Raw genomic sequence first — 26,625 nt, 5'->3', positions numbered from 1 at the left:
TTCCCCTTCAAAGGGTAGATCTTCTATACAAGTGCGCTCATCGTGTGCCAAGCCAGAGGAGCGCAGCCAGGCATGCCTGCAAATGGCCACAGAGGTGGACATGACCTTAGCTGCACATTCAGTGGAGTGTCTTACTCCGTGAAGCTCTTGTTTAGCCAGTTGAGCTGTCTCTCTTACACACCTTGGCAGGGTCTTTGTCTGGAGACAGGCGATCCAAGAAGGGTGTCATGCACTCCCAAAGGAAGTGGTTATATCGGGCATTGTACTCCTGATAATTGGCAATCTGGAGGTGGAGAGCGGATATGGAGTATAATAATCTGCCAAACGTGTCCAGCGTCCTCCCCTCTTTAACTGCTGGTGGGGGGGATAGAAGCTGGGCGAGACCTATTCTTGGATAGAGATGATTCGACAACTACCAAATTGGGCGTGGGGTGTCTCAACAAAAAGGCCGCTGTCTGTTCCTCCTCAGTGTGAACATGATATAAGTTTTCAAGACATTTGGCAGGATGAGGCAGAAAAATGGCTTTTAGCCAGCATGACTTTGTGATATCTAGTAAACCTGAGTTCAAAAGGAGCAAAAAGGGAGTTCTCGTGTCCACCTCAATGAGGCCAAACAGGGGGTCTTGGTCTGCCTTGTTTTGTTGAGAGAGCTGGACCCCCAATAACGAAGTCATGAGGGAGATATAGTCTGCGTATTATTTATAGTCCTCTGAGGGCGAACCGGGCCTTTGGTCTGAAAGAAGATCAGGTGGGGTAGAGCCCGGGGATGTCAGATCAGATTGTGGAGAGTGAGGATCAGGGTCATCATACTCAGTTTCTGGGTCAGAGGAACCCTCATGCTAGGTCTGATCTAAGGCTTCTGAAGTATGCTGCTCACAATCTGTGTTCCTCTTATCCCTCTTTTAGGTCTGATGAGTGCTCGGGATCGGAGGAGATGTCCTTGGCTTCAGAATGAACACAGTGTTGCTCCTCGGGTTCAAGACTATCCTTGGGTTTGAAACCCTCCTTGGGTTCGAGGCAATCTTCCGCCTCCCTGGGATGGGGGTCAACAATGAGCTTTTTGGAATTGATGGTGGGATTCGATTGGCGCAGCCCTGTCTCCAATTGAACAGCTACCCTCTGTTTCTTTTTAGGTTTAGTTGAGGCTTCCTGGGTAGGAAGTTTTCACTTGAGGGGCTGAGCCTCCTTCATGGGTTGGCCCAGCTTTTTCTTCTTCTTTTTCTTTGACAGAGAAGAGGAACTTGCTGAGCCCGAGGGCTTAGAGACCGAAGATGCGGAGCCCATAGGTAAAGCAATGGAGGCCGTTGGAACCGAAGCAGCCATTTTGGGAGCCATATGCTCTGAGGTCTGCCAGGGAGTGGAAGCAACTGTGTCCCCAAGGAGGGTGGCAGGAGTGGAGGGCTGCAAGCCCGAATAGGGCAGGGAAGCATTTGCCAATGTTTGCATTTCAGGAGCATTTGGAGGAAATACCACCTCTTGAGATTTAAGAGCCTGTTCCCAAAGCCATGACCTAAAGCAGGAGGCATGATTTTTTCTCACTTGCTTGGTGAATTTAGCACGAGAGCAAGCATCGACCTTGTGTGCCTCACCGAGGCAAAAAAGGCAATGGCTGTGTCTGTCCGTGGAGGGTAGCTTAGCCCTACACCGGACATAAAATTTGAATGTGACCTTACTCGCCATAAGGAGCCAGAGGGCCTAAACACTAAGCCCTTTAGGGCAAGGGGAAGAGGGAACTGCGAAGGAAATAAAAATGCAAACAAAGAGTTTAGATAAAACTAAACTAAAAGGTAGAGAGAGAGAGAGGGAGCAGAATACGAAGGATAAAAGGGAAATTGGTCCCTCGCCTCGCTCAGAGCAACTCTCAGACATGTCGATCTGTCGGTGGACGAAGACAGACTGAGGAGGACTGCTGGGACACATGCATACTGCTCTAGAGGGGGCGAGGCTACTGCCAATTTCAGAGAGAAAAATTCAGCTTGAAAAGACTCTGACGAGGTCTCTGTGCAGGAGCAAAGCCCAATCGTGTTGAGCACAGAGACCACGTTGAAGAACCATGATTTAGAGCTACTTTTGATTCCCATTTGCTCAAGACTCAACTTCATTAATTCACTGCCCTCACCACAGTGTCACAGCCCCTTGAAGTGGAACAATTCCCATTTCCATGATGCAGTAGCTCTCCTGAGGTGCAGCAATGGCCCTAACTGTGGTCTGTCAATTATCTGTGAATTCAGACACAACAGCAAACTACAATTAGCACTCCCAAAAGTAGTTTGGTCTGGGAGATGGTGTGGCACCTTTTACTGGTGGCAGTGACTGAATTGTGTATATTGGAGGTTAATGGTAGGGATCTGGTGCGTGATGGGAAGGGATTCAAGAGAAGGCTGTTAGATGCATTTGGAAATTCGGTGTGCTCAGCAGGAGTAGTCAAGACCTTTCTTAATGATGGGCATGATACAATCAAAGCTAAAAACTTAAATTCTATGGATTTCAACAGAGGAATTAAGCAAGCATAAACTTCTACCACTGAAACCAATGTTACTTATGGCACTTAACTGGCTGAGCTACTCACTAGGGTTTGTGGCAGTTCAAATAAACTAAGTGAACATTAACAGCCTTTGAAGTCTGATTTAGATTTCACTCATGTATGTAAATGAGGAATCAAGTTAAGAGAAATTGCTTCTGTTTCCAAAAGGGGGTTGTTGTTTTCCCCCACTTCCCCCTCAAACTATGGTGAAAATGGGAGCCTATCTGTTTTGTGCCATGAAGAGCTGATCAATATAGCTTCCATTACAAGGCCATTTTTCACATGCAATACTGAACGGGGAAAATGGTTTCCACAAGGCTACACCACCTGGGGCATTTTAGTTTAGAAAAAAAGACGACTGCGGGGAGACACGACAGAGGTCTATAAAATCATGCATGGTGTAAAGAAAGTAGATAGAGAGAAATTTCTCTCTCACAAACGTAACACTAGAACCAGGGGTCATCCCATGAAATTGATTGCCAAGAAATTTAGGTCCAACAAATGGAAGTACTTTTTCACACAATGCATAATCAACTTGTGGAATTCTCTGCCACAAGATGTGGTGTTGGCTACTAGTTTGGATGGCTTTAGGAGGGGTTTGGATAACTTCATGGAGAAGAGATCTCTCAACGGCTACTAGTCGGAGGGCTATAGGCCACCTGCAGCCTCAGAGGCAGGATGCTTCTGAATACCAGTTGCAGGGAAGTAACAGCAGGAGAGAGGGCATGCCTTCAACTCCTGCCTGTAGGCTCCCAGTGGCATCTGATGGGCCGCTGTGTGAAACAAGAAGCTGGACTAGATGGGCCTTGGACCTGATCCAGCAGGGTTGTTCTTATGTTCTTATGTAAGTGCTGTGATGTTATGCAAGCAACATGTTTTGGCTATTCACATGGGCGTGCAAAACTGGGCTCAGGAAGCCCAGACCGGTTTTCACATGCAGGTGTACCACTGGGATCAGGCTCGATCCCAGCGGCGCCACAGTGGGAAACCTGCCTAAGGAGCAACCATCCAAAATGTAGTAAGGAGAGCGAATGCTCTCCTAACCCTGTTTCTACAATCGCCTGCCAGTCGTGGCTGCTTGCAGCCGGAGCTGGCCAACTGTGGGGCTCCCACTCGACTGAGGGGAGGGGAGGGGAGGGGAGGGGAGGAAAGGGAAGATCCCCATAATGCACACGCATATGCACAGTGCATTATGGGAGCTCGGGTGGAGGGGAGCAATGCATCCGGCACCCCGACACTCATAGCTACTGGCAGCAGCCAGTAATCATCTAGGCGGGTGATTCGTCCACCCAAAGGGAAGAACCAGATCGTCTGTGGGGAGGTAAGCTTTTTAAGGCTTCCTCCCTGCTAGCTCTCTTGCCCTTTCTCACTGCTCATGAGAAAGGCTTGTTGACTTTAAAACTGCTCCACTATTCAAAGTAGTTTTGAATTTACTGCTATCTCATTACTGATCTTGTGGTCCAACCTCAGCAGGAAAACCTAAGAAAAACACCATACTGAAGAAGGTAGTGGTCTGCTTTTAACAAATTACTGCTAATATCAAGACATATTACCCATGTCAGACATTCAGTGCTGAGTAGATAAATGTCGCTTACCTTTATCAAAAATTTCCTTCAACACTCCTCGCTTGATTAGTTCTTCTCTGCTTTGCCTCATTGATATTTTTCTTTCAAGTGCTACCAAAAAAAGGAAATAAAGTCAAGTTACAATAACAATTAAATGATCTTAAAAGGCAAGATACCTTAAAAAGTATTTTTGTTTCATGCCAACTTCCACATATTGAACTGTTATTTTGGACATACTTGTATACACATCACTTTTTAATATATATTTGCCAATAGTCTCAATTATTTAATTTATTTATTTATTTAAAATATTTATATACCTCCCAAAACTTGCATCTCTGGGCTGTTTACAATTAAAATTATGTAAAACATCAAATCAATTAAAAATTAAAATCATTTAAAACACTGAAAACATTGAAAACCCAATATTAAAAATATTAAAACTATAAATCTAATTAAAAGCCTGGGTGAATAAATGTGTCTTCAGTGCCTTTTTAAAAGTTGCCAAAGATGGGGAGACACTTATTTCAACAGGGAGCACATTCCAAAGTCCAGGGGCAGCAACAGAGAAGGCCTGTTCCCAAGTAGCTGCCAAATGGGTTGGTGGCAACTGCAGACAAACCTCTCCAGATGATCTTAACAGGTGGTGGGGCTCATGGTGAAGAAGACGTTTTCTTAAATACCCAGGGCCAAAGCTATTTAGGGCTTTATAGATAAAAACCATCACCTTGTATTTTGCCCTGAAATGTATTGGCAGCCAGTGTAGTTCATTCAACACAGGACTTATACGGTCTCTCTTAGATGACCCAGAGACCAACCTGGCTGCTGCATTCTGAACCAACTGCAGTTTCCGGACTACGTACAAAAGCAGCCCCACATAGAGCACATTGTAGTAATCCAGCCTAGAGGTTACCAGCATACGTACCACTGTTTTGAGGTCATTCATCTCAAGAAATGGACGCAGCTGGCGTATCAGCTGGAGCTGATAAAAAGCACCTCTGGCCACTGCCTCAACCTGGGACACCAGGGAGAGGTTCAGATCCAGAAACACATGCAGGCTGCGTACCTGGTCCTTCCAGGGGAGCGTAACCCCATCCAGAACTGGCAGATCAAAATAGTCTCCCGAGTTCCGACCCTGCACAATAAGTACCTCTGTCTTATCTGAATCCAGTCTCAGTTTGTTATCCCTCATCCAGCCCATTACTGCCTCCAGGCAGGCATTTAGGGAGTTTATGCCTTCTCCCGATGAAGTTAACATGGAGAAATAGATTTGGGTGTTGTCAGCATATTGATAACAACCCGCACCGAATTTCCTGATGATCTCTCCCAGCAGTTTCAATTAGAAGTTAAATAACATCGGAGATAATATGGAGCCCTGAGGGACACCATAGGAAAGTTCAGATTTTGAAGAACAACAGTCTCCAAGATACACCAACTGGAATCTACCCATGAGGTAGGAGCAGAATCACTGCCTCCCACCCCCAATCTCCTCAGATGTTCCAGAAGGATACTATGGTCAATAGTATCAAAAGCCGAGAGATCCAAAAGGACCAACAGAGTCACACTCCCTCTGACAATTCCCAATTGGACATCATCCATTTACTTATTTTTAAAGATGATTTTTAAAAGTTAAATTCACACTGGCCAACTAGCAGCCCAATCCTATGCAGAATTAGTTATGTCTAAGCCAATTGATCAAGGTTTTATTAGTAATCTGCAAGAGACTACTTTGTTCTAGCCTCAACAGTTAACCATCTGTCAGGAAAATAGCAAAGACATATTTTTACTTGAGATTAATTGGCAACAGATTCAGGACAGACAAGGAAAAAAGTAGTTCTTCATACAATGTGTAATTAACATGTGGAATTCACCGTCATAAGGTGTGATTATGACAATTATGCCTAGATGGCTTTAAAATGTTCTTATGCCATTATAGGCAGAGTCTTTGTCATTCTGTGAGACTAACATGGCTCATTGATAATGGAAAATCTTGGAGGAGAACTGAAGGAAAGGCAGGAATGCATTTTACTTTAATCCTGCAACATTAAACACTTTGACAATAACAAATTGGAGTGAATGGACTCTAAAACTTATGCATTTTCAAAGTTTCTAGCTTTGATAGTATCATAACTTATTGGTTACATTTGTTTTGTTCTCTGCTTTACAACTGACCTATTTACACACATATTACATTAAAAGATGAAGAAATGTCTCCTCAAAAGTTGCTCATTTGCTGGTTTGTTCCACAATGGTCTTAAATACAAAATAAAGCCTTGATCCAGCTGCCATTCATCAATGGCAATAATTTGACCTAATTCTGTGGTGCCAGATCCCATCAAGGAATTATTTGTTACTTTGCAGGTAACCTTTTAGGAACTTTGCAAATCTTGTATTTACTGTTAATTACAGGAGGAAATTGCATGTGGTGTGCCAAACGTAAATCCTAGGATGTCAGGACTGCTGAGATTATCCCCAAAATATCAGCTCCTACTGAGAAGCAGGTGCAGTGTTTTAGTGAAATTGTCAGATACAGAAAACTATTTTGAGCATTAGCTTTCCCCCCCTGCATTAAGTCAGTCAGTCAGTTTATTTCAGTCATTGACCAGAAGCATCATCACACACAACAGAACATAATCTACATAAAATATAACAAAATTTAGCCATGGAATTGGTAAACTTGTGGCTAAAATTGTACAATAAAAGATTTAATTGGAATTCATCTGAATGGCCAGAAAACATCCTAAGATGTGGCAAGATCAAATTTGAATGATCATCCTTGTAGCAGTCGCAACTAACTTGGCAAAGAGGCACCTTTTACCATGGTGATTCTCTTTATTTATCGGGGGAGAGTAACTGGCCCTATCCACCCCCAGCACAGTACCTCCAGTGGCTGTCACCCTGAGCCATAATAATAATAATTCGATTTCTATACTGCCCTTCCAAAAATGGCTCAGGGCGGTTTACATAGAGAAATAATAAATAAATAAGATGGATCCCTGTCCCCAAAGGGCTCACAATCTTAGGAAAAGTAATTTCACTTAAGTATGCTGCAGGTTTCATACTGAAAAGCTGATCACCTAGATATATACCTTTTGGGATTTTAGCAACTTCAAGCTGTAAATCAGTATCAGAAATTAGTTGCTTAATAAGCTTCCTAGCGCAATCATAACCCAAACTAATAAACATATCAACTGAAAGCCCGTACAATTGGGATTTTGTTTTAACAAAGTGATCCATTTAACCAAAATGCAAAAATGCATTTCCAGTATTCTGCTTCCAAAGAGCCAAGGCCTACCTCGCGCCTAATGACAGCATTGGGGACACATCTGGGAAGCTGTAATATAGATCTTATGAATTTCATTTGAATAGCTTCCAGGGTTACAAAATTAGCAAAAGGGCCCAGCTGAGCACCATATAATAATTGCGGGTAAACCCTGGCGACAAATATTTGATGGCAGCTGGGATATAAAGTGCCCTCTTGGTAAAATAAAAAGATCTAATCGCATGAGCTGAAGATTGAGCGTTCTGCACGATGTAATTTAGATGTGCCTGGCGATGGCCCTGATAGTGGAAGACTACACCAAGATACTTAACATTTTTGACTTGTTTCAGGAGGTGACCATTCACTCACCATATATGCTGTTTGGGGCGCTTAGCAAAAACTAACACTTTCGGTTTTTAAATAATTTATTTCAATAACCTCTTCAGTGCAATAGGAGCTAAGCAATGAGAGGGCCCGTCTCAAGCCAACAGGTGTCAAAGACATAATGACCAAATCATTGACACAACAAAATGGCAACATGTTTGTGCGCCAGTTTAGGGGGATGGATCGAGAGGACATTCATAAAAGAAACAAAAGAATTAATATATATATATTAAACAAGACAGGGGCCAAAATACAACCCTACCACACCCCTCTAGAGAAAGGATAAGAAAACTCATCCTCATGCACATTTAGCTATGCAGGCCATTGGGAAAATGCGATGATTGTGGCTACATATTAGTATATTTAATACCAGGAGTACCTTCTGGAGCTTTTTCTCACAGGGCTTTTAAAATGTTTTTGCATACTGAGGCAATAACATGAGGGCAGGATTTAGCCCAAATTCAGTACTGAGACAGCAAGGTAATGTCACTTTTTGTGTTTTTTACAACTTCCCCATTGATCTTGCACAAGCCTGCCACCTGTACATGATTAACGTGTGTGTGTATGAGAAATACCCTCCATGTATAAAATAAAAAAAAATCATTAAAAATCAACTAACTGACCCATTGGCTTCAAATTTAGTACACAGAGTCCTGCTATCCTGTGCTACAGTTGTGCCTGGTTTCAGAGCTTCATAGTAAGTCCTTCCCAACTTAAGAATTTTTCCTAATTTTTCCATTGACCTCTATGTTAGAAAAACTTTTTAGTTGGCTATAGAGACCCATGGCAGCCTTGTGCAAGACCCATGGCAAATTATTATTATTATTTTTTTAAAATGAGTCGATCTTTTATGATTTTTTTTTCTAATAGAAGAAGGACAGCAGGGACAGCATGCAGTATGAACAATCCCTGCTTGGAAAAAGCCTAAGGAACCATAGTCAAACTTCATAAGATATAGGAATATGAATGGCCTCAGCTTTACTCCAAATTATGCCTGAAAACATTTATTTCCATTTATTTCTGCTTTGACTACTCTTGTCCTAAGTCATCCAATGTTAGACCACTTCCTCCCACACTAAAGCTGGCAGTCTGGAAAGGCTCCTCCTGGCTCCTTTTTATCTCAATGACACTTGCTCATTTCCCCAGATTCCATGCCTAAGTTTAAGACAGGGGTGTAGGGATCATGGAGCAAGGGGCGGGGACAACTGTCCCCCCAGCTGCCAGGGTCAGGGGGCGTGCTAAGGCACCCCCTTGCCCTCAGTGCCCCTTGCCCCCTCTCGCACCAAGCTGACTAACAAAGCATTCTTGGGCTGGGAGCATGAGGCACGCTCCTCTTCTCCCCAGCCAATGTTTCACTGAAATGCTGGCTGTGCTGGGGGGAAAAGCCCAGTCAACAAGCATTTTAAGGAAATGCTGACTGGGGATAATGGGAGAGGTCCCAAACAGACCCCCTCCCTGGAAGTGGCCCCACCCCTGCATCTAACATCAGACATAGGAAGCAGGGCCAATACCGAGGATGGGGCCTGTCAGCCCCAGCAGAGCTTCCCCAGTCAGCTGTTCATGGAATTGCTTGCTGACTGGGAGCTCCTTTCCCTGCCTGACTGGGGGACTCGGGGAAAGGAGTTCCCAGACAGCAATTCCATGAACCGCTGACTAGGGAAGTTCTGCTGGAGCTGATGGGTCCATCCTTGGCATTGCCCCGCCCCTTGCGTCTGATGTCAAATGTAGAGGCCATGGCTCAGGGCACACAATTGTGAAGCCTAGGGGGCAGGGAAGCCACCAAGCTCCCTGCGCTCCCTGGCCAAGCTCCCTGCGCCCCTGGTTCTAGATGCTAATATTTTTCTTTTTCTTTATGTTTTGACCATTGTTTATTTAGCAGGGGGAGAGCAACTGGCCCTATCCATCCACAGCACAGCATCCCTCCAGTGGCGGCTGCTGGTGTCTATCTTATGTTTCTTTTTTTAGACTGTGAGCCCCTTGTGGACAGGGAGCCATTTTGTTTATTTCATTTATATCTATGTAAACTGCTCTGGGAACATCATGCCCTCTGTTCTTGCTTCTTCTCTGTTCTGGTGCAACAGGATCATAGAGAGGCATGAACAACATTGATAGCAGCCCGCTTTCAAACTCTGGCAGTGGCTACTGTTGTTGCTGCTGCCAGGCCCCCAGCATACCTGTTGCCTCCACTTGCTAACAGTGAATCTACACATTACTCCAGATTGGACTGCAATGGAAGATTCTAGATGGTATCATTTCAGACTGCATAGTTTTGAATGCTTCCAAATTATATCAGCTCATACTGAATAATGTGAGCTGGGAAGTAGAGCACCAAAACGCATTTGAATCATTAAAGGAGGGTCTGTTGAATTATGGAACTCTTAAATTTCCAGATTCTTCTCATCCGTTCATTGTAACCTGCAATGCCTCAAAAGTGGCATAGGGATTTGCATTAGAACAAACAGATGAGTGGGGCAGACGTAGTCTGGTAGCTTTTGGGGGCCGAAAGTTAAAATGAAAAAGAAGCAAGTATTCAGCATCAGACCTGGAATGTTTGGCTATTGTGGAAGCTCTCAAAATGCATCGACCCTATTTATTAGGTGCCAAGTTCACTGTATACACAGACTATAGTGCTTTGCAGTGGCTGCTCACAAAATACAATCCAGAAGGTTGCCTGTGGAGATGCATCCACAAACTGTCTGAATATACATTCACAATTAATCATAAAACTGGAAAGCAGAATGTAATGGCTGATGATCTCAGCTGTACAGCAGCAGTGAAAATAGATGCCACCTGTTCTTGGGAAGATATTTGCCAGAAACAGTCTAGTGACCCTGAACTGTGTATAGTTTGCCAACAGCTTCATCAAAGGAGAGACCTAGACTAGGGAAATTTAGTTCAATTCAGGAAAAAAAGGACCCATTGATTCAGTTACAGACTTACTTGTTTATGAGGATCACAAGGTTATCATGCCTGCTTCTACGCAGAGAATGGTACTGGAATGCCTGCATGATAATGATGCAGCTGGTCATTTGGGGTATACGATGACCCTTGACCAGGTAACAGGAATATTTTTTTGGTTTGGTATGGCATATGATGTAAAACAGCAGGTATATTCATGTCTCACCTGCAAACAAAAGAAAGCTCCGGCAAGGTAGGACAGAAGCCCATTAGGGGAAATGCCACAGTCTATAAAGCCCTGGGAACCCATTCAAGTAGACCTGAAAGGCCCACTTCCAGAAATGCCAGCTGGAAATCAGTTAGTGGTGTCTGTTGTGGCACAACTGCTAACAAATAAATAAAAGGACTAAAACTATGACAGAGGCACTTATGAAATATGTTGTGTTGCAGTCCCCCCACCCCCAACTGTATCTGCAGTGATCAAGGGAAAGAAGTTGAATCATGGCTGTTCCATGAAGTGCCCTGGCAGCTCCAGATTACCAAAGTGAAAACTAGCGTTGCCTACCCTGCCAGTATTGGGGGAGTTGAGAGAGTAAACCAGACAACTGGTTCCACACTTAGGGTCCTAGTGAGTGAAGATCAGAATTTTGGGGATTTAAATGTTCCGTATGTTGTCTTTGCCTATAATACTAGTTGACATTACTTGGAAAAACTGACTACTAGTTGACATTCCACTATTCAGTACTTTCCCTACAAAATTATATTTGGATTTTGCAGCCCAAGCTCCCATGTGATTTGATATTCAGGCAACATGAACAGGTCAGGCCTCTACCTCCGACACAGGAGAATGTCTTAGCACATGTCTATGTTAGTGACCGGGGAAAAGCTTTTGCAAATGAAGAACACCAAATGAAGCAAAAATGAGCGTGTCAAGCACAAGTTGCTAGAGGAAAAATGAACTACATCACTATCCAGGAAGGGAAGAAAACATGGCTCCGTACCTGAAGGAAACAGCCTGAAAAAAATCCAAAACTTGTGGATTTTTTGGAGGGGGCCTTATACAGTGGTCAAGAAACTTCACAATCTATCCTTGTTCATACAGAAAGGCCGCTTTTACCCATTTGCAGTACACAGAGAACTGATACATCAATTTATTGGGGGGGAAAGGTGAACCAGCTGCAGTGGGTCAGCAACACTCTCTAGAGGTAATTGCAGGACAGGAGGAGGAGATACTTGTGCTTTCTCAAGGGGGCCAAGCCTTTGAGGATGAATTGCCTGTAACTTCTATAATTCTGAAACAATGCACCTGGAAAACGACAACATGCCCATAACAGAGAGTACTGACTTAGTATGCCCTGACAGCTTGGAATCAGCTACCAGCAGTGACACGTGTTTATCCACTGAATACAGAACTTGAATGGGCAGAAAAACACAAAAAGCCTTGTAGACTATGAACATTCTTAATATGTGAGATGCTTAATTTAGAGGTGGACAGTTGTAATGATTATATAAGTAGCGCCACCAAGCAATAGGTGCTGCTGCTCCATGTTTCACTACTCAGTAAGGCTCTGTATCTTATCTCCCTCCCATCCTCTTTCACGATAAAATTCCACAACAGCAACTTCTTGGCATTAGCTTCTAATATTTAACAGCCCAAACCAATCACAGTCAAACAAAAACATCTTGGAGAGTATCCAAACCTTAAAAAACTATAATAGTAAATAAAAGAAATCAATAGAATAATCTACAGACTGAGAAAAAAGAAAATACTATCCAAAATAACAGAAAAAACAATAGATATTACTGCCATGATGACATCTTCCTCAACCATCTCTGTATCTGTATATTATTGTCAGTTTGAAGTTATTTTCCCTCCAAGATCAGATATTTGCTGGAGACCTGAGAGTGTGTGCATTACTTACTTATTTAGTACATTTTTATACAGCCCCATATATAAATCTCTGGGTGGTTTAAAATTGAAAATACAAACAATTAAAAAAATTAAATAAATTAAAACTGTTCAAAATCTAGATAAAAATAACTCACAACTTAAACTTTACAACTAAGAACTAAAAGCCTGATTAAACAGGTATGTTTTCCGATTTTTCTTAAGAACATCCAGAGATGAGGAGTCTCTAATTTTATTTGGGAGCGTGTTCCAAAGTCCTGGGACAACCCTTGAAAAGGCCCAGTTTTGGGTCAACACCAGATGAAATGGTGGCAATTGCAACCAGCCCTTCACCCAATGATCTTAATAGGCGGCGGGGTTGATGAAGAAGAAGGTGTTCTCTTAAATAGCTTCGGCCCAAGCTGTTCAGGGCTTTATAGGTAAAAAACAGCACTTTGTATTTCGCCTGGAAACTGGCAGCCAGTGTAGTTCATTTAAATTGGGAGTAATGTGATCTCTTCAGGTAGCCCTGGAGATCAATCTGGGGTCTGTTTTCTGTACCAATTGCAGTTTCCAGACTATGTCCAAAGGCAGCCCAAGTAGAGCACATTACAAAAGTCAAGCCTGGATGTTACCAGCAAGTGCACCATAGTTTTGTGTGTATTTGTTTCAGTATGTGTATTACTTGCAGGCCCTTAATAAAGTTTGTTCTGTTAAGCCAATATTACAATATAGAACTTTTCTACAAAAAAAATATTTCTCAAAATGGTTTACTTGGAAAAAAATTGAGATGGCTCCCTATCCCAAAAGGGCTCACAATCTAGCGCGTGCACACACACACACACACACGACACCAGCAACAGTAGCTAGAGAGACACTATATGGGGGTTAGTCAGGAGCTTTCCCCCTGCTAAATATAAGAGAGCCACCACTTTAAAAGGTGTCTCTTTGCCCAGATAGCAGGGCAAAATGTTTACTATTTCCTGGTAATGGGCTTACAGCTGAAGTCCCTCTAATCTCCAGGCCTGAGGAAAGTGTCTCCCAATGCTTGGGCCCTAAACAGTGGGGTTGTGTAATAATGTAATTTCAGGGACTGAAGCCAACATTTTTTGGAACTAGCTTTCAGATACACTCTGTCCTAATTGGCAAGTCAAAATGTACTGAAGTATCCAACAAGACATATTCTCTCCTTAAGATTAATTAGAGAGCAAGACTGCAGTTTAAAGAGAGAATGTTTCTTTGAGTCACATACATGAACTATTATCTGAGGCTAAATTGTGAAGAACACAAATGGCAGGTAGCTGATTACCTGCTCACAACACCAGCTTCTTTAGATCCCCTGTGGCACAGCTGTGTTATTTCCGTTATTACCTAGAGGATGACACAAATGCTTCTTTCCCACAAATGAATATTTTGCTGTTCAAGAAGTAATTCCTCTCTGCAGGGGCGTAACAAGGCTGGAGTGGGCCCAGAGACAAAATTTTAAAATGGGCCCCTCGCTGATACACACACACTTCACAATATATAGTCATGTGACTTGCCTCTGGAGGGCCCCTCGAAGCGTGGGGGCCCCCAGGCAGCCACCTCCCCTTGCCTAATAGTAGTTACGCCCCTGCCTCTCTGTCCACTTACACAGAATTTGGCAGCTAGCAAACCACTTCCTCTATCAGACCAGACTTATGTTTCTTTTTAGATTGTGAGCCCTTTGGGGACAGGGGACCATCTTATTTATGTATTCTTTATTTTTCTACGTAAACCGCTTTGAGAATTTTGTTGAAGAGCGGTATATAAATAGTTGTCATCGTCGTAGTCACTAAACTATCTGTGTGGGTGGGGGTGGGCACATAAGGACATATGGAACGATGGAAGTAGTCAAAACTATAATTTTTGTTCGGTTCCCCAAGGAAGACTTGCATATTTATTGGATCACAAGCGGGCATGTATGGGATATAGCCAGGTGAAGTCATCTCAGTATCTTATGTTAAAAGGCACCATGTGGACATAACTAAAAATAAGTCTAGTGAGAAGCTAGAGCTGAACAGTTCCCCTGCTAACTGGGTAAAGAGGCACCTTTCAAAGTGCTGATTCTCCTTATATTAAGCAGGGGAAGAGCAACTGTCCCTATTCAACCTCACTACAGCATCTCACCGGTGGCTGTTGCTGGTGTCTACCTTGTGTTTCTTTTTAGACTGTGTGCACTTTGGGAACAGAGAACAGTCTTAATTTTTTCTATGTAAATTGCCTTGAAAACTTTTCACTGGAAAATAAATAATCTAACACACGGATGTAACTGATACACATCCTCTGAGAAAAAACACAAACTGGTGGGTTTTTTTGTTCTAAAGGTATGACAGTGACATCTTCGCTGTCCAATTTGATGACCTTCTTGTAAAGCAAGCAAAAACACATGGGGCATTTTATCAGTGCTGAAATTAGTCCAACAAATGTCCAACACAAGAAAATTTTATCAAGTGTATCTCAATCTACTATCTGCCAGAGGACACTACTACTATCTGCCAGGTGGTGCAATGGACTGCCTTGCTATCCCAAATTTTTAATTTGATTCTTATATTCCATATACTTTTTTTAAAGTAAAAGACATATAGCTAATTCTATGTATTTCATATGTATTAAAGTTCTCTGATCAGAGAAGAATGATGAATGCCTTATAGGGCTGTGCAGCTTTCAGAGCAAATTTAATGACAGTGAGGTACATGGAAAATCTTGAACTTCAATCTGGATTTATCTATTGACCTGTTCAATGATCCTGGGTAAGTACAGACGACCCTCGTCAATCATGGGTTTCCCAATCGTGGATTTGAGTATCCGTGACTGGGAAATTGCCAACACCCTCACTAACCGCGATCCTAGTCATTTTGTCACATGAATTAATATGTGTTGAAATGAAAAAAGTACAAATATTTTCAAAACCCTATGTCAAACATTTTCTCTTTACAAAATGCATAACAATAATACCAAATATGCAATAATTTCATAATTAATTGCTTTTTCAAAATCAAACTACAAAACTTTTTTTGGGGAAAGGAAGATAACAAGAACGCTGGAATCGTGCACATGTGCAAAAGAAACATTGACAAATGTGTAGCAGAAAAGACAAATACTTTTCCTTTTGCGGCAGGCACCTTGCCAGTTCCATCTTATGTGTGCCTTCTTGGTGGCTGTGCCCCATGCAGAGCTCATGCTGTCCAGCTCTATTTATGCTACTGGCTTTAATCTTCTTTTCCTCCAGGATAAAAATACTCAGACTCTTTACCTTTTCCTCATATGACTTTCTGATATCCTTTACCACTTCTAGCTCTGCACTGGTCAAAGATATCCAAAGTTTTATTTTAAGATGTAAATGGAAAAAGAAGAAATATAATCGGAGATGAAACAATAGTTTCCCTTATTAGGTGCTTTCCCCTGCATGCTAAAATACTTTGTGGCATGACAGCACTGTCACAAGGAGGCCCTGCTAGAACTGTGAGCTCAGTACAGCAAGATTTCTCAGCCAGCCTTGGGAAATACTGCCGTGCTGAATAGTATACTGCCCATATCTATCACTAGATCTGATGTAGCCCAGGTAGGTTTCTCTAAGCACGCTGGGTACATTTGCCAGTAATCCCTCTATGCAACCTTTTAAAACAGCTGCAAAAACTGTAAGATGCGGGGCGGTGTGTGTGTGTCGGGGTGGGGGCAGTTTGGCAAGGCATTGATTCCTATATATCTCTACATACTTTGTAGCGTTTATTACTCTGAAGTGTACATCTTTTATAGCAAACAAGTAGAATATGCAAGCAGATGGTTCTGCAATGAGGATCAACATTGTCATCTGTAGTAGTTAAATACACAAGCAACATTTTGATACTCAAATTATAATTTCTGCCAATGTAGAGTAGAGCTGTTGTTTTTTAAGAACAAAAATTTCCAGAAGCTGTCTGGAACTTATAGAAGACAGCATGGGAAGTATACCACCATTTAAAAAAGGGAAATCTAATGCAATCTCAGTCTCAGACTGGATCTGTAAAAAATGTGCTTGGATGGGTTTCAACTATAGAATGACAGAGAGAACAAGGTGGAGACAATCACATTAGATCAGCTTGCTGGTGTAACCACACTAATATGTTTCACCAGCATTTCAGTCTTAGCTAGGTGAGCAACTATTTCAGAAATAGCTGCCATTGCCATATGTGATCTGCACAGCTTAAACATGACACAGAATGCGAACAAGTCGTAGGAGCTCAGGCATGATTTGTTCTAAAGGAGTTTGAACCATTGTGTAGTTCTTTACATCTTCGTATACCAAGTGCCTGATGAAAATAGCTTTAGTACTGGACTTATCGTAGTGAGCTAGAGACCTGCTTCCCTCTCTTCGCATAGGATATGGTGCAGGTCATCCTGTTTCACACAGCTCTGCATGGAGCTCTGTGACACATTTCTTTAGCACAGAAGCCTTGTTCAGATTTTATGTTGTACATGCATTTGTCTGTACACATGTATATGTTTTTGTGTGAATGACTGCGCATGTGTTCTTTTTAAAGCAAACCTGGGTACAGATCCCTCACATGCATGCTACAGATTGGAAGTGTACTGCCGTATGTGCGTTCAACATTTGTGAATACTGTATGCACATATGGATCTGTATGTGCATATGCTGTACACAGATTGTACGCGCATTGAACGTAATGTGTATATAGGGCTTTAGTGAGGTGTCAAACAAAATATTATCCTGTCAGTCCCATCCAGGCATAAACTGCTTATACGGAGTCAAACTATTGGTCCAAATAGTTTAGTATCGTCCACACCAGGCCCGCTCAACCTTGGCCGCCCCCTGCTGTTTTTGGACTACAAATCCCATAATCCACAGAGTGGCCAGTAGCCAGTGATTATGGGAGTTGTAGGCCAACATCTGAAGGAGGGCAAAAGTTGAGTAGGCCTGGTCTACACTGACTGGCACCAACTTCATGGTTTCAGATAGTGGTCTTTCTCTTTTCACTATTTTACCCTACCCTACCTAGGACTTTCTGCATGCAGAGCATGTGCTCTACCACTGAATGCCTCCCTGAGGCAATCTTGTAATGCATCCGCTGAGATTCCTTACTATGGAGAGAAAAGGGAAAGAAAAATAATGGATAGTAGGAATATACACAATAAGGAGCAATGGACAATCAACTGGTTTATCTGGATTGCTTACTAAATTGGTCTGACACTCAACTGAAAATGAAATGATTCAATTCACAGAAAAGCTGCATGAGAAATGGTACATAAGCAATGAATTCAAGAAGCAAAAAATATGCCTTGCAATAACTTTAAAATGTTTATAAAATGTTACAGCTTTACCAATATATTATCATTTCAAGGAGATCACAGAATAATCTGGGGTCTTAAACATCTGTTGCTAATCCAATTTTCATGTGATACAGAATATACTTCCTGTGCAATCCACCCTCAGTAAACATAGAAGAGCTATTATATCAAGCTTGGGCAATTGCTTCACATTTTTCAGGAGAGGTTTTCCATGGAGTACCTAATAAGGAAATTCAGTAATCCAAAGACCTTTGGATTGAGCTAAGAGTTAAGATGCTCTAAAGTTTCACTTGTGCTCTAAAAAGTGTGGAAATTGCAAGTTAAAGTGTCCATCTTAACTTCTACGCCATATAAGCTGTAAAGACTTCGTATATTGCCTTGTAGAAATTTATCAGGCAGAAATTCATCAGGGGCATAAGTTAGTTAAAACCTTTTAGGGTTCAAAAAACAAGCTGATGATGCGAAGAGAACTCAAAATAAAATAAAAATATCTTATTTAATCAAACCTATACAAAAAGTTATAAAACATCTATTCTTATACATTATTCCCACTCAAATTATAATCATTTATCCCCTGCACTATTAAAATCTTTACAAATAATTGTACATAAAAAGATCTTCTATAATCAAAAATGTGTGTAAATTCAGTCTTGTAATTGTGATGTAAGAAAAAAAATTACAAATGGATGTTTTTTATGAGGCTCCAAGTTGGTGTAATTCGAATCGAAGAGATGTCTTTAATGAGCCAGCGTGGTGTAGTGGTTAGAGTGCTGGACTAGGACCAGGGAGACCTGAGTTCAAATCCCCATTCAGCCATGAAACTAGCTGGATGACTCTTGGCCAGTCACTTCTCTCTCAGCCTAACCTACTTCACAGGGTTGTTGTGAAAGAGAAACTCAAGTATGTAGTACACCGCTCTGGGCTCCTTGGAGGAAGAGCGGGATATAAATGTAAAATAACAACAACAACAACAATAATGAAACTCAGTAAATACTTCTGGTAAATCTATACGTCGATGCAGTCTGCTCCAAGAATTTGTCTTGTAATCCGTCACAATATGCTAGACACATTGCAGCTGTTACTCGGCCTTCTTCAGTGGCACCAATCAAAATTTCCAAACTCTTTAGAATCCATCAGAACAACTGTGTATATTCAATGTTCTAATTCTATATAGTTCTAAATAAAAACATCCTTCTCCTCTTATCGCAAAAAAAGGCAGCCAACAATTATCTTCTAGAGTTTAAGGGTCCATTTTTAAACTGCTGCATCTTAGTCACTGTACAACAGATCTGCACCAGATTCGGAGGGGTAGTGTCACTTGACACCTAGGCTGATGTCTGCTAATGGTCAGGCAGATTTGATTGAAGGTTTTGAGTTTATGACCAATAGAAAGCTCAGGGCTTATACAGGTAGAATGTTGAAACAACTCTTCATCTCAACTATACTGGCACTATTGTGCCAATATAATCTAACTTTAATTGACTGATTGATTGATTGATTGATTGGATTTCCATATCACCCTTCCAAAATGGCTCAGGGTGGTTTACATTAAAACAAAACTAAAACCAATTAACTATTAAAATCAAAAACTGTAAAAACAACATAAAACCATTATTAAAACAATTAAAACAGTTTTTAAACCCTGGAAAACCAGGCCAAACCTTTACGGTTTAGAAACTGTTTAAAAACCCTGGAAGGCCAGGCCAAACAGATAGGTCTTCGGGCTCTCCTGAAGGCCAATAATGAACTCAGATTATGGATTTCTGGCGGGAGTGCTTTCCACAGCCCAGGAGCAGCTAGGGAAGCTCCGCCTCTGAGTCGCCAGCAGACGTGTTGGTGGTAACTGAAGACGGACCTTCCTCAGATGACCTTAATGTGCCGTAGGGATCATGCAGAAGAAGGCGCTCCCTAAGATAACTCGGACCTAAGCCATTCAGGGCTTTAAAGGTAATAACCAGCACTTTGTATTTTGCCTGGAAACATATCGGCAGCCAGTGCAATTGTTTCAAAACAGGCATAATATAGTTGCCCCAGAGACCAGTCTGGCTGCCGCATTTTGAACTAACTGAAGTTTTTACGTACAAAGGCAGCCCCATGAAGAACACATTGCAATAGTCAAGCCTAGAGGTTACCAGCTGATGAACCACTGTTTTGAGGTCATCCTCTCCAAGGAATAGACGCAGCTGTCGAATCAGCTGAAGCTGATAGAAAGCACTCCTGGCCATAGCCTCCACCTGAGATACCAGGGTGAGGCCTGGGTCCAGGAGGTCTAGAAAAGGACTCTAACTGTACCATTGGTAGTGATGCATAATGTCAAATAAAATCTGCCATGTCATTTGGTGGTAGTTTGCATGTCTTTTCAATATGGGTCTTCTAGCCTTCTCAATTGTACTAATACATGATTTAAAGAAAAACCATATGTTTCTTACAACTGTATGCAAGAAACAGAATAGTGCACTTTATTTCACTTAGGCAATTCCCAGTTCATTGTTGATTGTTTTATGATAGAAATGGAGCTCCTGGAGTGTCAAAGATGTAAGAAATTTGAAACTGAAATCTTGCCCGGTTTTCCAAGCAGGCAGAAGGAAGAACAGCTGCTTTGTTGACTTTGACTAATATTTCATAGCAGAACTGCACAGATGCTCCAAAGCATTCATTCACTGATATAAAAATGCTCAAACAAATGAACTTGAGTAGAGCCCTTTTCATCAAAAGCCTTTTTCATAAAAGTACCAAAACATTAAACCAGTTAACAGATACTGCATATGAATGAATGGCCTTCAGCAATTTCTTGTTTATATGCAAACCATGATGTTAAATGATCTTGTCTTAGGCCCATAGTCTTACCTGAATGTTCATAATGCAGCAAACTTGCTGAACCTAAGCTGGTCTGAATTTAGTCAATGCTTGCATGGAAGACTGTCTAGAGAACCTACATCCATTGCCTTTAGTGCCACAGGTCAAAGGCAAGATATAAAAACAAACAAAAAATCTCATGAGCAACTGGGTGCTCAGCTGGCAAAACACTGCTCTAAATTACCTGTCTATAGATTAACCCAGCCAGCTACATTTGAGCAGATAGAACTCTTCGTTTCTACCATCCTTCCTGCTTCAGACACCAGCCCTCTTCTCATGTAATCTTCAGGTGTTTACGGGATATGTATGGGAGGAAGTGGGACCACACTAGCTGGCCCCTCCCCTGATGTCAATGTGCCAGCTGGCCATGCCTCTTCATGGCTGCACAACTGACTTACATCAGAAAGGGGTCCTACACACGCGCCGCTGCACACAAGCAGGAGAAGTGGATGGCCAGGGTTCTTCTTGCAAGAGGAGCTCCACATGTATACAGTTGAATGCACAAAGGGCTCCTTTCTTATGAAAACCAAACTCAAGACCACTGGGGTGCATGGCCAGTGGTCATGTTGGCATCAGGATGTGGGTCCAACTGGTGCATCCCACTCTTCCACACACACACATTCAGTAAACACATGGGGGGGGTTGCATGAGAAGAGGGCTATTGTTTTCTGGCAAACTGTACAGCTTTTCTGTTCTTCCATTTCACAATTAGCAGGGATGGCTCTCTCAGGAGGTCATGTGAGGTGATGGCTGCTGGTGGCGAGTATGGCCACCGTGCCCCCTGCCACAAACACCATCCTGCCTCCCTTCAAGGGCAGAGCATACCTCGTAGCTGAGGCTGTCAAGGGGGAAGCGGGAGCAGTAAGGAGGGTGGCATGGTGTCAGCACTGGCTCCAGGCAATGGGGTGGGCTGTGGCCCAGTGAGTTGAGCCAGTGAAGGAGCGGGGCAGCACCATTTGCTTCCAGTGGCAAAAGATGATGAGCCGGCCCTGGCAATCAGAAAAAAACCAGTATTTTGGAATCTTTATGTACATACATTGCTTCGATGGCAGCCACGGGTTTATGGGTCAAATTACTTTCTTAAAACACAGCCATCCAAAAGACCAACTTAGATCCTTCTGCCAGTAAATCAAGAACAAGCAGGTTTTTCTATACTGGCATGAAAAATGATCACTATCCTGCTTATGCACATCTTTGAAAGGCAAATATCAAACTGTGCCTAGTACTTAAGACTGATGAACCTCATCTGGCAAAGGAAGGTCAAAGCAGGAGAAAATAAAAATACTAAAAACAACCAGTGGTGCAAAAGATTTGCATTGTAGTGAGCTGCTATGTATTCCAGTAAGTATTTCAGTGCTCAAGGATGATGCTAAAATAATGTTTTTACATTGATGTAGCCCTGATGTATATATCTGAGAGGCTTTTGATTAAGGAGCAATTCAAGCATTTCCTCTTGCTGGAGATATCTGAGCCTCTGTTTCAAACATCAGTGATATACACAGATATGGGAAGTGCCACACTCTTGGATTTTCTGTATTCATGCAAATGATTAACATCTGAAACTACTCATGGATAGCACAATAACAGAAATGGCATTCTAACTTAAGGTTAATTTATAGAAGACAAGAGGAAAATTATTCACCCATTGAAATTAATGCCTAACTTGTCCTTTAAATTTCAATGGGACTACTTTGAGTAATTTTCCTCATGTCAGCCAGTGTTGATCAACTGTTATGTGAGGAGCCCACAGTAAAGGCAAGGGTCATTTTTAAAATGAAAACACTGGACAACCTTAGTTCACAAATAAACTGATATACTAGAAATGAATGAAAATCCCAAAGTGACAATCTATATTTTATTATGTTTGGGATGGTGAAGCCTCTATCACTGATTGGCTGAGCTGGTATGGTAACACAGAATGTACAAAGCCTATAAGGCCAATTCAGACAATTCTGTCCAACCAGCCCAGAGGTGCAGCTAGGTAGTTTTGGAGCCTAGACAGCACCCTTATGGGGGCCCTTCGTGCAAAATAAGTAATTTTCTGCCATGAAATAAGCAACATAGGACTATCCCAGACCAGACCCTCTCTGGGACCACTCAAAGGGACCATATAAAAGGACCACTTTGGAAACTTTTGTTGAAAAGTGGTATATAGATATTCATTGTATTCATATATTCGTTGAAACACGGATTCTGAAAGAACTGTACTGGCAGCCGTTTTGTTCCAGAGAGAAATACAAAGTGCTGATTATGACCTATACAGCCCTTAACGACTTGGGTCCAGGGTGCTTAAGAAAGCATTGCCTTTGTCAAGAACCCAGCTGCCTATTAAGATCATCTGGTAAGGTCCAGTCATGGTTGCATGGGCTTGTCTGGTGACGACTTGGGACCGGGCCTTCTCTGTGGTTGCCCCAGGGCTTTGGAATATGCTCCCTGTCAAAATAAGAGCATCTCCATCTCTGATAGCTTTTAGGAGGGCTCTCAAGACACAGCTGTTTCCTCAGGCTTTTAAATGAAATTAATTTTTAACTGTTTAATTGGTTTTATCCTCCAATGAAATTGTTTTAGCTTTGTATTCTGTGAAATTGTTTTAACTTCGTTTTACAGTTGTTGTTTTAAATTGTGTACATTGCCTAGAGATACACATGTCAGACGATAGATAGATAATCTTTTTGAAAAAATTAAGACAATTATTAAAAATCAATATATTGACGAATCCGCTTCAAATTAAATATATAAATTAAACATACAGAGCCCTCCAACCCTGCCCTAGATCTGTGCCTGACAAAGTTCTATGTCAAGCCATTTCAGGAGATCTAAAGTGTTGGGCAGAAAATTGAGTGCACTATCCTTTTTTTTTTTTTTAAGTGAAGGCAAAGGGCAGATTCTTCCACATGGGGGTGGAATGATGGTCCGGGGGGTGGTGCTTCAGTTCCATAATTTTTTGTAATTTTTGTGTATGTGCCATAAAACAAGCCACTTATAGGACTTTTTTGAAATTAAAATTTTTAAAACCAAAAATTTATTAAAAATCAAGATTGAACAATCCACTTCAAATTAAATATACAGAGCCCTCCCAGCCTGCTCTACATCTGTGCCTGATATCATAGCCCTAGGCCAAGCCATCCCAGAAATATACAAAGGGGGGAGTAACCCATAGAAGCCTAAAATAGTCCCACCCACACACCTTCTGGACAGTTCCTAGGATGAGGCACAGCACACAAGGAGGCAGCAGTGGGGGAGGCAGGGCAGAGGGCTAGCACAAGTCAGGAGGCAGCCAGCGCTGGCCCCCTGCTTCCCAAGCTCAGCCCATGCTGAGGCAGCCTTCCAGCTCACAGAGGCGTAACTAGGGGAAATAGCGCCTAGGGCAAGCACTGAAATTGCGCCCCTGTCCAAACAGGAATGATGGGACTTGTAGTCAACAATATCTGGAAATCCCTGTTAAAAGGAACACTGTACCATCTAGGCATGGTTGTTGATCAAAACCTGAAAACATGAGCCATCTCTGTAAAAGACTTAGAACAACAGTCAGGAGTTATGTGAGGATTCCAAGTGTCATTTTCTCTGTCTCATCTCATGCTTTTTTAAAAAACATGACTTTGTCCTAGAGGATCACCTGCCCAAATAGCCACTAGCAAAATAGGGGAAGAAGAAGGTGGCGGGGGGAGTCTATAAACCAGTGAATGATTCCTGCCAGCCTTTGTCTTGTGATGATTGTTGGCTCGTGATGGGGTATATGTGCATTCACCACACTAGTGCTTACTTTGACACCAGGAGGGAGGAGGATACATTAGTTTGCCATACTAGCCAGAGGCATTTGCAACAGGAGCAAACAGCCAAGTTCTGCCAGGGCCAAAACCAGCCCCTGCCAGACTAAGAAATCATTGTAATTTGCCCCTTCCTGTCACAAGCAGTGTGCTGTTCTTTTATTATTGACTCTAACTCTCAAATATCCCAGTCATGGATGGAAAATTCAGGGTCAATTTACAAGAGACACATTTTCTACATGGGAGTTTCTTCTGTGCAGGTGTTGTGCAGAAACCCATGTGTAGTGGCATAGGGGGGCATAGCAAGGTTGGAATGGGCCCAGAGATGAGATTTTAAAATGGGGCCCCAGCCCCTCAAAGTCCAGGGCCTCCACACACCCCAGGCCCCCAAGGATTTAAGTCGGATATTTCAAAATACATATGCTGCCTGGAAATACATTTCACTGAATACACACACGCACACTTCACAATATATAGTGATATACATTGAGTACTCTATACTTTTAATGCCTAGAACATACTAGAAACACTAATTATTAAAATGGCCCCCTCACTGCAGATTAGTAAAGGAGACTTTCAACCATGCAGGGTGAGCCTATGTTTGTTTTCTCAGAATTCTGAACAAATTCAGTAAAGTTTAATTCCAGGAGATTTTTCACACTGGGCTTTTAAAGCCCTATAACACACATCTCCTCTGGAATGGAGGTGCTGCATTCACATGTTGGCCAGATGTACCCTGAAGTCCCTGCAAGTTATTGGAGAGCAGTTCACACACAAGAAAAATAAAATAAAATAAAATAAAATAAAATAAAATAAAATAAAATAAAATAAAATAAAATAAAATAAAAGCACAACACGTGCTTCACAGTTCTCACTCAGACCTACTGGGTTGCAAAACAACTTGAACATAAGTGCATATATAAATGAATGAAAGAATGAATAAATAAATATTTGTTCCAGAAGTTTTTGTAATTTTCTGACATGAAACCAGCCACTTATAAGCCTTAGATAGTTTTTGTTTTTAAAGCCAGCACATTTTCCAGTCTGTTTTAAATTAAATATTCAGAGACTTCTCAGTCTTGCCCCACCACCCATATCAAAGCCCTATGGCAAGCAGATCCCTATATATGGGGGTAACCACAAAAAGGAATTCACAGCCTACCTTGCAAAAGCTGTGCTGAATGGTCTGGTCTGCTGCAGGGAGCTCTGCCAGCCTCCTTCTTCCTGGCTTGCTGGGGCCTGCCGAGTTCAGGCTTCAGGGAGGCCTACTGGGAGGCCTCTCTGGAAGCTCTGCCAATCAGCTGAGAGGCGGGGAGAGAAGAGCTCTGCAGTTTGCAGGCTGCTCTGATCCTAGGCCGGAGCTGGAGGCAAGTGGCTGAGGGACCCTGGGGCTGGGCAATGGGGTGGGGGTGGCAGGAACTGAGGCCCCCACCTCAGTGGCGCCTAGGGCATGTGCCCTGCCTGCCCACCCCCAGTTCCGCCTATGCCAGCTCATGCTGCTGCAGAGCCATGAAGCAGGCAGAGCTCTCTGTGCTAGCCCCGCTCAGCTGCTGAAAAGCTGATGGTCGGGTGGGGGTGAGCAACAACTTTTTGCATTGGGTTTGTTTTAAAACTCTGAACTCACAGTAAAGCCTGCTGTGTGAAAAACAACCTGGCAACTCTAAGGGAACAGTGAAGGCCAAAAAGTTGGTGGGTGGTGGTATTCACCTGTTAATGTGAACTAATTAGTCCATCCTTTGGATATAGTCCTGAACAAAGAAACCTCAGTTTTAACAGACCCCAATATCAGATTGATTTCAGATTTTTACAGATGTTTACTTTTGTGTGTGTATGTCTGATGAGCTGTGAGAGTTGGATTTTATGGACAGTGTCTGCAGTATCAGTCAGTTTGCCTGGTGAGCCTCATGCAAACAATGTTGCTTCCTCTGTCTGCTCTTAATCTCAAGTTTAAAGACTTTTGGCAAATCCAGACAATCCCCCATCCCCATATTCTAGTCCGTAGAATATAGGTTTCACTTGATTTCACAGAGAAACAGACCAAGGTATGATCTGAAACTAATGATCTATTTTAGAAAATATATTCAGTGAAGAAGTACCAGCAATTTCCCTTCATTCATGATCTTAATATTCCAAATTTAATCATAATTTGCATCTAACATGTAGAAGAAACAATT

The 26,625-nt window shown here is 42.2% G+C and overlaps 1 protein-coding gene across 13 annotated transcripts in view; it reads right to left on the bottom strand.

Annotated features, from left to right (window-relative positions):
- PHACTR1 (phosphatase and actin regulator 1) overlaps nt 1-26,625 on the bottom strand; it is a 451,342-nt gene that overhangs the window by 80,788 nt on the left and 343,929 nt on the right. For 12 of the 13 annotated variants that reach the window (XM_053250895.1, XM_053250898.1, XM_053250896.1 and 9 more), the window contains one exon: nt 4,120-4,200. In XM_053250895.1, the coding sequence (XP_053106870.1) occupies nt 4,120-4,200 (81 nt within the window). Of the gene's footprint in view, nt 1-4,119; nt 4,201-25,613; nt 25,633-26,625 lie in introns of those variants that run through there. The other variant, XM_053250907.1, reaches the window with a different exon arrangement.

Source organism: Hemicordylus capensis, chromosome 4 (genome assembly GCF_027244095.1).
Source record: "Hemicordylus capensis ecotype Gifberg chromosome 4, rHemCap1.1.pri, whole genome shotgun sequence".
NCBI lineage: Eukaryota > Metazoa > Chordata > Lepidosauria > Squamata > Cordylidae > Hemicordylus > Hemicordylus capensis.
The sequence above is the reverse complement of the archived record's forward strand: the minus strand, read 5'-3'. Positions and strand labels throughout refer to the sequence as shown.